The 11641-nt window shown below is 40.3% G+C and overlaps 1 protein-coding gene and 1 long non-coding RNA gene across 3 annotated transcripts; one reads left to right on the top strand and one right to left on the bottom strand.

Annotated features, from left to right (window-relative positions):
- Positions 1-3579: 3579 nt before the first annotated feature.
- Positions 3580-5607, bottom strand: LOC135613562 (uncharacterized). Its single transcript, XR_010487336.1, has 3 exons — positions 5105-5607; positions 4142-4952; positions 3580-3998 (listed from the first exon to the last, which is right to left on the bottom strand). It is a non-coding gene; the product is annotated as an uncharacterized LOC135613562 (long non-coding RNA).
- Positions 5608-8821: 3214 nt separating this feature from the next.
- LOC103976787 (uncharacterized) lies at positions 8822-11551 on the top strand. Of its 2 annotated transcripts, XM_009392109.3 has the most exons (5): positions 8822-9066; positions 10398-10556; positions 10767-10841; positions 10939-11112; positions 11306-11551. In XM_009392109.3, exons 1-5 carry the CDS (start codon positions 9061-9063, stop codon positions 11351-11353), a joined length of 462 nt encoding a protein of 153 aa, XP_009390384.2. In that variant the 5' UTR covers positions 8822-9060; the 3' UTR covers positions 11354-11551. The 2 variants fall into 2 exon arrangements, with proteins under 2 accessions (XP_009390384.2, XP_064966650.1); XM_065110578.1 differs by having other exon boundaries at positions 8929-9066; positions 10398-10841; positions 11306-11490.
- Positions 11552-11641: the final 90 nt, after the last annotated feature.

The following is an 11641-nucleotide window of genomic DNA, read 5'->3' as shown; positions in this document are numbered from 1 at the left end:
ATGCCCATTTTGTTCTTCCTGAGGAGCTACCGGTGCAGTGTTCGTTCAGTACACATGCGATAGGTTCCCGAGTGCGGTAGCGAGCTGTTCTACGACTGAATCCTCTCATCGGGAGCCACGAGTGATCCAGGCAAAACCATTCGAGGAGGCACGAAACATGTTTATCCTTCGGGGTGGATGACGATGACGAGCACTCCCTTCTCCTCGGTCGCGTGAATCCAGCTGAGGAAGGAGTCCATGTCTCTCGGAGTTCCCCATCACTGCAGGTTTCTTTGATGGCATTCCTTGCCCGATCATATCATGGACAGTGTTAATGAGGCAGAGGACAAGAGTCTCTTTTGTCCTCGTTCCCGGTGAAGCCTTTTGTTGATCATGAGCTATGCACATTGCTGTCATTGCGTAGGCGCTCGATTTGATTTCTGTGGCTTGTGCATAGCGTTGTTGCCATCGACTTGGGACTTCTCACTTTCTTTTGGAACGATGCTGTGACACAGAGAACCATCAAATCTCATTTCCTAGGGAAATATCACTAGAACAGGTTGGATACAGTAGCCACCTCATTTATCTATCTCTTCATATGAATGAATATTTACTAGGGAAATATCTTATGTCGGTACATCGACATAGATCGATATATATCTATCGATCCGATAAATCTTTGAGTCTGATACTAAAAAATAATAACCATGATATCAATCAATATCATATAGGAAGGATAAAGTAAATAAATCTGGTCAAGATCCAACATTGGTGTATCAATCTCTGATAGAACTCATTCAAAGATGCTCCACTTCAGGTGCATGTATGTGGCTCCAATAAATCTTTGTGGATGCTCTCCTGCACTGTGATGGATAACATGGACTACAATCATTGAAATGCATAGACCCATGTGTTGTGTAGGTTTAATATCCCTGGATGATGGAGAGAGAGAGAGAGAGAGAGAGGGGCCTCAAAAGCTAAAAGGAGCCTTGATGATTAGGTCATGTTCGTAGACAACTCCTGTGGGAAGAAGTGGGAGTATCGGTGGGGGTTTCCCCCCACAGTTCCCTGTTCTGAATCAGAGGGTGCCATCGAGAACAATAATGGCAGAAAGAATCATGGTGGCTGAGGTTTTAATGATTAGGCAGTGAGTTGGTCTATATTTCTCGTGATGCTGCTGCAACATGCGTTCTCTCTCTCTCTCTCTCTCTCTCTCTCTCTCGTATTGTTTTCTGCAGGGAAGATGATATTGAAGACACAGACACTGCGTCTCCTGTCAAAGGCATTCAGGATTGGCCCGAGAAGTGATAGCAATGACCAGAGCAGGGAAGTGGAAGTCTGACAAGAACACACATCCTGGCTTCCATTACCAGATAGATAGCATGGTTCGAACACTCCGAAAAGTTTGAGCACAACACATGCATGCATGTTTAAACTGCTCAGTGCATGAGGGATTCTTTTGCATGCTTTTTCTTTTATTGTTCTTGGAGATGTTGTATTGGTTACTTCGTCATAATGTTAATGTCAAATATAGTCTGATAATATTGCATGATTTTATGACCTAAATCATTAAATCAAGAGACATTCCTTGGAAACATTTATTATATGGGCACAGATCTCAAGGCTAACAAATCCTCCAAGTAAAAGCAATGGAAAGCTTTGCTATTTTATGATGGTGATGGTGACATTATTGAGTGTCGTACACATATGTCAGCTTGAAAGGAAATATTAAAAGAAAAAGATTTATTTTCTTATTTATATGTTTTATCGTGTTATATATTGATTGTAGACTCATGCATTAGATTTCATTTCATCAAAGTTTCTAATTCATAGTAAATTTTTTTTTAAGATTCTAATGATAATTTAAGATATTCTTTTGGGTAAACTTAATTCGGATCTTATTGTCGTAGGTTGAGGGTTTAAATTCTCATCGAGTGTTTTATGTTTCGTCGCTCTTACATCTCATCTCAAGTAGGTTGAGGATTTAAATTCTCATCAAGTGTTTTATGTTCCGTCGCTCTTACATCTCAAGTTATATTCTCTTGGATAAGGTCGGATGCATCCAAAATCAAAGCTTATAAATAAGAATAATAAATAAATAAATAATAATAAAAATTCACACTCGAGCATTTATGCAACGCATTGCATGACATCATTGACTGGCTGTGCTGCTCGTCTGGAAGAAGCACCAAATAAAAATTAAGTTTGCACACCTTGAACTTTAGTATTAGCAGGTTGAAGCCAAATGTGTCTCTTTCAACCATCTTGTATCAGTCCAAACACATCCAAATCAAGTCGTTTACATCAAAGCTTCAGGGAAGAAATCAACAGATCTTGTGCATTAAACAATGAGGATTAGCGATCCCCTCGATGACACAGCTAAATCAAAGCATGCACGTCATTCCCTCTTTTAATTCCATCTCCAGAAACAACTTCCTAAACAAGGATGAAGGCTGTTGCAGTGCTTCTCACAATCCTCTCCCTCTTCCTCAGCTCAACAAATTCAACAGGTCTTTGGCAGTACAGTGTAGTTTTAATCCTCTATTGCCGATGATCTGCTTTTGTTTGCCTAATTCAAGTGCTTCTGTAGTTCTCTTTACTGACTTGTTGTTCTTGACATCAGCTTGCACTCTGGACTTTGATGCATTCCCTTATCAACCGGTCGGGGAATGCGTTCACCCTGATGATCATGAAGTGATGGTTTGGGACAATGTGAGAACCACCCAATGCTGTCGCAGTGTCCTATACTTCTTCTCAAAAGCTCTAGCTCGTTCGGCCTCACAAGCCCAAGCAATCCTTCTCGACAAACAGCAATGGGATAACTGCACATCTCGCTTTAACATGCAATATAATCTCTCTATAGATTCATGTAAATTTGATTTGTTACATCAAGATAATGGCAGTTGTTCAAACCTCAGTCTCGCTTCCATTAGGAGTAATTATGGCCAGCAATTTGATTCTGTCATCACGAGTTGTTCACGGTTTGATGTGCCAAGTTTCATCAATCAGTGTGGTAACTGCACCTATGAGATCTCAAACATGATAGAGAAGATTGTTGAACATCTCGAAGTTAAGGATAATGACACGCAGAAAGCAATTTGTAGCGTTGTCACCGTAGCAGCAATCGCTTCAAATAGGCCCAGAGATGATACTTGGACTGATGGCTACTACCGGTGCTTGGCAGCAATGGATTCAGGTAAAGTGCAGATTGTTCTCATCCTGAAAGAAATGGAAAAGGTTAGCTGATGAGTTATTGAATTCATATCAACGTTTAAGATCCTCTAGAACAACGTTGAGGACTCCATAATTTCTGTAAATCCTTGTACTAAAAACTACAATTCTCATGAACAAAAACATGGATATGATGGAAGCACTGGAAAGAACATTGTGCATGGTGTTCATAGACTTACTCATGTTGTCATTTTACTTCTTGCAATTCTTCCAAGTTCTGCTATTGATGAACTTTCTTGTTGTCTTCTCAGATAGCTGCAAACATAGCAACTGTAAGTGTTATTTGCTATGGATCCCCTACTAATACTTTAAACAGCATCTTCTGATTCAAATGGTTATGCTTACCAGATGTCGTGGAAGTGATACTCGGAACACTACTGGGTTTGATCGGATTGTTTCTTCTCATTACTTTGTTCAAGGCTAGGAAAAGGACTCGTGAACACAACAAAGGTATTCTCCCTGTGCATTTGAGCTCGATGCTTACACAAGCAATCACACTAACACAGATGTTTTCAAGGCACTACTACTGCACCAGGGAAAGTAGCAAGCAAATGGTCTGGTCTTTACAGATTCTCCAAAGCAGAGATTGAGAAAGCCATAAACTACAGCAGCAGCAGAATACGCCTCGGCACTGGAAGTGCAGGCCAAGTCTACCAAGGCATTCTTCCCAGCGGGCAGCTCGTTGCAATCAAGCACCTCTACAAGACTGCTATGAATGGCTCCTTCACGAGAGAAGTCGAAGGCCTCTCCAAAGTTCGTCATCCCAATCTGGTCTCCCTCCTTGGTTACTGCGATGAGAACGGGGATAAGTATCTGGTTTATGAGTACTGCTCTAATGGAAACCTGGCACACAATCTCTTAAGTAATTGACTTGCTATCTTCTCTTTCTGCAATCATGTTAAGGCATGGAAGAAACCTAAATTTTGCATACCTGTAGGAAGTGATGCTCTTCTTCCATGGGGGAAGAGGGTGAAGATCCTAAGAGACTGTTCCCTTGCGTTAAGGTTTCTCCACACTCACCCAGATGGCTGTATCGTTCACAGAGACATCAAGGTGAGAAGTTGACCCATAACTTTGTATCAGTTCATCGTCTTTCATTGATGATACATGGTTTTCAGCTCGCAAACATCCTGCTGATGGACAACATGGAGCCAAAGCTTTCGGACTTTGGGTTGGCGAGGATGGTGGGAATGAAGGAAACAAAATGCTTCACAGAGGTTAGAGGAACCATTGGCTATATGGATCCGGAGTACATGTCCCATGGAAACCTCTCCTGTGCCAGTGACATCTACAGCTTCGGTGTAGTCATATTGCAGCTTCTATCAGGGCGTAAGGTGATTGAACTGGACACAAAAGCACGAGAAACTCTGACAAGAAAGGTAGCCACCAAATCGATAGTAATACCCCAGAAGTCTCAGCAAGATCTTCATGTTTGAATTCTATTGTGGTGCATGATGCAGGCCAAGGATGTCTCGGCAGGCAAACGCCCACTCGAAGATTTTGTAGATCCGCGCCTTGAAGGAGAGCTAAATTTGGAAGTTTTCAAGTCCATCTTAAATATTGCCGTTCTCTGTGTCGCCAGTTCGAGCAAAGGACGCCCTACAATTAATGATCTTGTAGGAGAGATCGAGAGAGCATACGAGAACACATCTGCCAACATGGTTGAACTTGTTCCCTTCTTCCTCCATTCATTTCATTCTGTCAACGCATTTCCTGATGATGACTTCCATTTACTTTGCAGCCTGCACAAACAAGGAGACAGAATCATGCAGCATCCATATCAGGCTCTCAATCTTCTATAGTGGTTCAGGTGTAGTTGTTTCATGAGGGAAGTATAGCTATGGGATCAGTACAAACTATGAATCCATCAGCTAATTATTAGTGCAGAACCTACTTCAGTATTAGGGATTGGTTTGGTTGTGTTGTTTCCATGGCTGATGTGTTGTGCCTTTCTGGACAGCAAGGTGTTCCTTTTTGCTGAGGTTTTTGGAGGAATCTTTTTTATGTACAAGACCTGTATGATCGCTGCTTATACTCTGCAGTGAAAGAATATGGTAATGTTAGACAGTAGACAGACAGTAAAAGAAGCTTATCAAATTATATGCATATGGACCATAAAAATGTAAATGAACAGTCAGTAGATGCATATCTAGCTGCTGGTGCTTCATTTAAGATCATTTGGAAGCAAGTGGGATTTTATTCTTTTCACTATAATTAATTACCCAAGTGGCTGACACTCACAAGAACCACATCACCAGCACTCCTGCACAACTACAGGATTATAATGACCCTGTCCAACTCCCATCCGCATCTAATACTCCTGGATGGCTAGCTCATTGACAAGTGCAATCATCACCCTTAACTCAAAAACTCTTCTGTCACCAATTCACCGCTTAAAATTCAACTTAATTTTAACTGTTAAAAACCATGAAGAAATCAGAACATTAAACGAGCCCATCCAAGTCTTTCACTGGATGAGCTGACTAATATAATACAATTAATGTAACACTATTAGAAGCACCGCTTTATATAACATTCTAGCAGTTCACCTCTGTAAATGCAACACACAAAAGAAATTAATATCAGTGAAAGAATAAACTAGAATAAAAGGAAAAGTAAAACATTCTTCTCATTTGGCACTCCCAGAACACAGTAACCAGTGACTACCTGTGCAAACTTCAGAGAAAAGGGCAAAGAAGTGTTCAATAATGGCACCCAAAGCAGCTGCATACCTGGGGATGAATATGAAGAACCAAAAGACCTTATGGGGATGTTGCAATTGATAAAATAGCAGCATGTAGAAGGCAAGCAGAGGCTCTTGGGTCCCTACAGCAGGTACGGAGGGCACATATCCATAAGAAAGGAGCACCAATAGTGAAGTTATTTTAGTCAAAACCAGTACCATAATCCATAAGAAAAATTAGCTATCTGAGGTTCACTCCACATGAAGAAATGGGGGCAAGAGGATTATCCTGCAAACTCAGAAGTTCTGCTGTTTTTCACTCACTGTTGCATATCAAGCAACAATTTAAGTGTTATGTAATAGCAGATTCTCAGAATGAAAAGAAAATGTGTGAAGAGAACTAAACACCAGAAGAACCTACTATAGAGCTACTACTCTTTGTATCATAAGAACTTGGGACCGTAACGGCACAAGTAAAGCCGAACTTCAACATTATATGGTAACAGCATGACTAAAATCTCTCTCTTCCCTTAGAGATTTGCCTTGGCGGCACATTCAATCTCATCCTTCTTTTTGATTGCATAACTGTCAAGAGACCAGAAACTTTTAGAGATAGTTTGACCGATGTACTTGTGTCAAATCATAACATGTAACATGCAATGACTCGATGCTACAACTAGAGACCAAGGCGTGAAGTGATTCAGCAATTGATAAGTTCATCAACCATACATTGATTCAGCAATTGTCTTGATGTTCCTAAAGGCACTATCTCTAGCACCTGCCATGAGAAGGTATAATGCTTGATTCACTCCCCCTCAATGAAGATATATCAACTGCTTGGCGTCTTACAACACCAGCAGAACCAATTCTGCTGGCATCTTCACTTGATCCACTGAGTAAACAAACAAACAAACAAACAAACAGGTGGTATCCTTGGCATCACTTACACTACTTGGCTTTGTAGATACAAGCACAGGATTGTGATTTTGCAATGCTGAAAACAGATAAGTTTTTGAGATCGATTACCTTATGCAATCATTTTGATATATATGATATTTTCTTGTTGATTAGGCAATCTCACAATCTGACAAAGCATCAGACGGCTACTAACAAACTCTTACACATCGAATGTTGCCTAAAATGTTCCTATAAGAATCGACCTAATCTCCCTCAGCCGTCTCAAACATTATCCTAACCAAAAAAATACTCAATTTATGCCAATTAAAAACTCAGAGACACAGTTGCAGCTACCCCAAATCCGATCTTGGGAACCCATCCCCGGATTACAAGATATAGACAGTGTTGCAAAATGACAATTCGTTCCTCCCTCGTTCCTATTTTAAACGAAAGGTAAGACCTTTCATCATCTTTCTACATCACCGCAAAAGGAAGCATCAACAACCCTCGATAAGAAGAAGCTGAAGCCTACCTCAAGACCATCAAAGCCCCATCGATCGAAGAGCTTCACTTCGGGCAGAGCCACCGAAACCGCGGCCATCGTAGTCATTGCTACTCGAAAGCAGATGCCGGATGGGGCGGGGAATCGGAGACGAGACGCCAAAGAGCGTCCGACAAGATCGAACCGATAACGACCGACGAAGGGGCTTTCGGGGTGGGGAGGCTCACAAGCGCGGGCGGAGGAAGCCTGTTTGTTGTGCCGCCGGTACCGGTTAGACGACTATTCCATGCTATCGTGTCAAGATGTGATTGGAGGAATGATTTAAAATGAATCTTGTTTCGGGCCCCTTTTGCCCACTCACCCGCTCACCAACCTGCCTCACGATTGGAGATAGCCATAGAGCTTCAGTGGGTCCCACTTTGGGGCCCATCTCCGGGCCCCAGGTAGACTGACCTGCTGAGTCAAATTGGATATAATAAATAATCAATAAAATAAGATAAATGTTACCAAAAATTCTCCACTTTATTTTTTTTCTTTTATTATAAGAAAAATATTTTAAATTTTTATCATCTATAATAATAAAAAAAAAAAAATTTATCATGAATGAAAATCTAAATGAGAGAGAAGTCTTCCAAATTCAACCCAAAATAAAAAATAGAAAATAGTGGAAGAGAGAAGAAAAAGTGTGGAAGAAATCCATTCTACCCTTTTCTTTTGCAAAGACAAATAACTTATGCACATCGAAGACTTTTGGTCTGTGACAAGCAAATCTATCTTCATCATAGATGGCTTTGTTTTAGTCATTAACATAAATAAACACAAGTGGTAAGTGGCAACAAACAAACTTGTGCTGACTAATCACCTTATTAGCAACATCACTAAATTAAAGGCACCAAAAGGTGTTCAACTAATCCATGAGATATACAACATATGGAATTGTTGGGAAGACAACTGTGATCACCTCACTCGTTTGGATTTAAGCATCACAGTGGAAAGAGTCAAACATGTGGATTGACTTTTCATTGGAATAGTCATTTCTTGATGATGTAACTAAATAATAACACTATGATTCGGGAGAATATAATAAGAACCATCGAAATGTTATCGTGAAAGTGTGTTGAATCGGGAGTTGACCGACCGTAAGCGTTTTTATCATGTTCATTTCGCTTTATCCTGTTTCTTATCTTTGTTGCGAAACAAAAACCGAGTGCGTAGGAAATGAATTCATTTTTGTTGTCGATGTTGGATGCTCGAACGAAGCTAAATTTGCATCATAAATGATGATGATAATAATAATAATATTATTATTATTATTGATTTCGAGGACGCAGAAATGCAATTTTGTATCTACTCATCAGTTATGTCGAGAAATTATTTCCATTCTTTGAGAGCAATAACCAGCAAACTTGTTTTTGTTTTCTGCAACAAGCAGAAACAGAAACGCTGGCTCCTCTCGGCCGGCCAACACCCAAGTTCCGGGAATCGTGTTTCCCATGTCCTTCGCGATTCCCCAGGGACCCCTACTCGGTGGGAAGACTTCAAATGCGCAGCAGCAAACTGGCGCTCGTCAATGGTATTTTATACGTCCGTCTTCACCTCCTTCCCGACGCCACCTTCTCACTCGATTCCGAATCTCTCTTCGCCTGTATCGGGTGAGGGAGGGAGGGAGGGAGAGAGGGAGGAAGCGAAGAGCGCGTGCAAGGTGGAAAGGCGGCGCCTTTGACGCTTTCCAGGATTCGCTCTCTGGTTGGAGGAATCGAAGCTTCGAATGGCGGTGAGTCAATCGACTTCCCGGGTGTTTTTGGATGTCAGATATGATTATTATCGAGAAAGTAGGAATCTTGGGCATGCTCGGTGCTATAAAAACGGACTTCTTTTACTTCTTTTGGGTGATCTTCTGACGATTCATCGCCTGTGGTATCAGATTTTGAGAAATTCTATGAATCGGAATTAGGTTTATTTTCTTCGTTTTCCCCTTTTTTGTTTCTGGTATAAGTTATAGCGGATCTAATTGCCGGTTTAGCTCTCATCATATACGAAAATGATACTTGGAGTGGTTAAATTTGTCTGCCTTGAGCTTGAATGGACTGATAGGATTCGAACTTGGAAGCATGTTTAAACATTTTCTTCTCTCCTATTCTTCCTCTCACCTGCTGTTTGCTTCCTGGGTGAATGAATGGCCGTGAAGAGAGTTGAGGTGAATTTTGGGTATGTCTGGTGGTTTCAAGGTGCATGAGTTTATTTTAGGAGGAAAATTTGGCACCTTGACATTGAACTGTAGACATGAGATTTGAGCAAATGAGTACTCTGAAATTTGAAGCAGATACTATTTCTTTATGGTCCATATATGGTTGTTTCTGAAAATTGAGAAGGGATATGGGCAAGGATTCTTCTGTTTTGACAAATTTAGAGCAAAAGAGGTGGAATATATGTAGCAATATTTGAACAATAATCACAAAGTCAGCTTATGCATATTAGTTTATATTTTCACTAATCATTACCTGCTCATATTTGGACCAGAATCATTATGAGTAATATTTAATCTCAAGGGTTGATTCTGAGTGATATAAACTGCATGAGATTGATTTGCTACATACAGCCTTTGCAAATATTCAGGTGAAGATGGACAAATGAACAGAGTCATAAACTTTTATTTGTTCTTTGACCAAATACCAAAATGAAGCTAAGATAAGAGTCAGATAGAGATCATATAGACTTCAGGTATGACATGTGTAGCATGATTAGCAACTTAGAGAGGAAGCAAAAGATTTTGATAATTAAAACCTTTGGTGAGGGCCTCATTTAAACTCTTTTTGATTAGTTATCATTTTCAATGAAGTAAGCTGTAGCTAGACAATCTAGCAGCGGTGATAGATGTGCTATATAAACAAGGATTAAATGATCTTTCCAAATTAAAGATGCTGGATCCTGTTATTTTTATTATTGCAAGGTAGGATGGTTTCTCTGTGTGTTAATTACTCGGGTAACCATGATGGTTGATCTCCCATTTGTTTTGATCTGATTAAGATTAATCATATTGTTTCTCTTTCTAAAGGTTCTTATATCTATCTATGGTAAAATTGACATTGTCGTATGATTTGCAAGCAACGGCAAGTTCATGTACCTGTATTCAGCAACCAGGATGATGCTTCAGAGGATGTCCTTTACACACGACATTCCCGACTAGCTGTAAAGAATAGAGTTCCGAAAGTTTCTGCGAAAAACTCAGAAGCTTATGCTCATGATGGACAAGCACCAGTTAAGGTAAGTCTCAACATTGAGGCCTCTAAACCTTCAGAGGTCCCCGGTTTTCAGGAAATGAAACCAGCAAGGAAAAATGATGGTATTCGTCAAATTGCCACACCTCCTGTCCATAATCAGGATGCGGCACATAGACACACCAAAGATGCAGCTAATCCGCAACATGAGAATGAAACAAAACTTGCCGTAAAAGATGTAAATACTTCTTCACAGGAAAAAGGGTTTTCATCGGATGGCACGACAAGAAAAATTAGAAAGAAGCGTCGAAAACAAGGCTATGGAAATTATGTATGTTCTTATCTCTTTCCCTGGTTTTGCATGCCTATATAAGCTTTTCCATTACTTGCAAAGTATTAATTGACTAATGCTTCTTTCTGGATAATAGCCCGAGGGGGATGTTATAGTGCCACCATTTGCGGATTGGGAGATGAATCCAGAATCTGCCGAGAAGTATACTGATGTTTTCCAAGTCATAGGTGATAGTCGGAAGTCTCCTGGTACTCCCATAAAATTGTCTATCGAGTCAGACACACACAAGAAAGATCCCAATGAATGCAAGGTGGGTCGGCTACCTCGGGTCATTCATGTAGGAGCGACTTGCATCAAGAACTGTCTTCTTCTTAAGCACTTACCACAGTTATTTTTCTCTTGTTTCAGCTGACAGGCAAACATTATAGTCATTTGAAAGCAGTGATTTTTAAGAGGTGTGTGCTATTAACAATCAATCTAAAAGTGACCTTTTCTTGTTCCAGGGGTGTAGGTGCCTGAGCTGGATTTTCAAGTGCAAGTCTTGCTGGTGAAGAACTTGTGGAGGGCACACATGTAAATATCAACAAATAAAGCAATTAAATAGAGAGATGTTTCTGGTGTAGATACTTTTTCTCTCTTGTTTTTTTCTTCTCTTTTGAGTGTCCATGCATTTTGCTACCTTTGTAAGTTATTTACATGCAATTGAACAGACTCTGTTTCTTCTCTGCTCTTGCTAGGAGTCTTATGTGCCTATGAAGAAGCAAAAAGAACTATTCTGGTTCCTGTGAATATTCTTTTTTCTTTTCCTTTTTAGAGGATAGAAGTCAATCAAACCAATA

Source organism: Musa acuminata, chromosome BXJ1-2, assembly GCF_036884655.1.
Source record: "Musa acuminata AAA Group cultivar baxijiao chromosome BXJ1-2, Cavendish_Baxijiao_AAA, whole genome shotgun sequence".
Lineage (NCBI taxonomy): Eukaryota > Viridiplantae > Streptophyta > Magnoliopsida > Zingiberales > Musaceae > Musa > Musa acuminata.
This window is presented reverse-complemented; position numbering and strand designations above follow the sequence as displayed.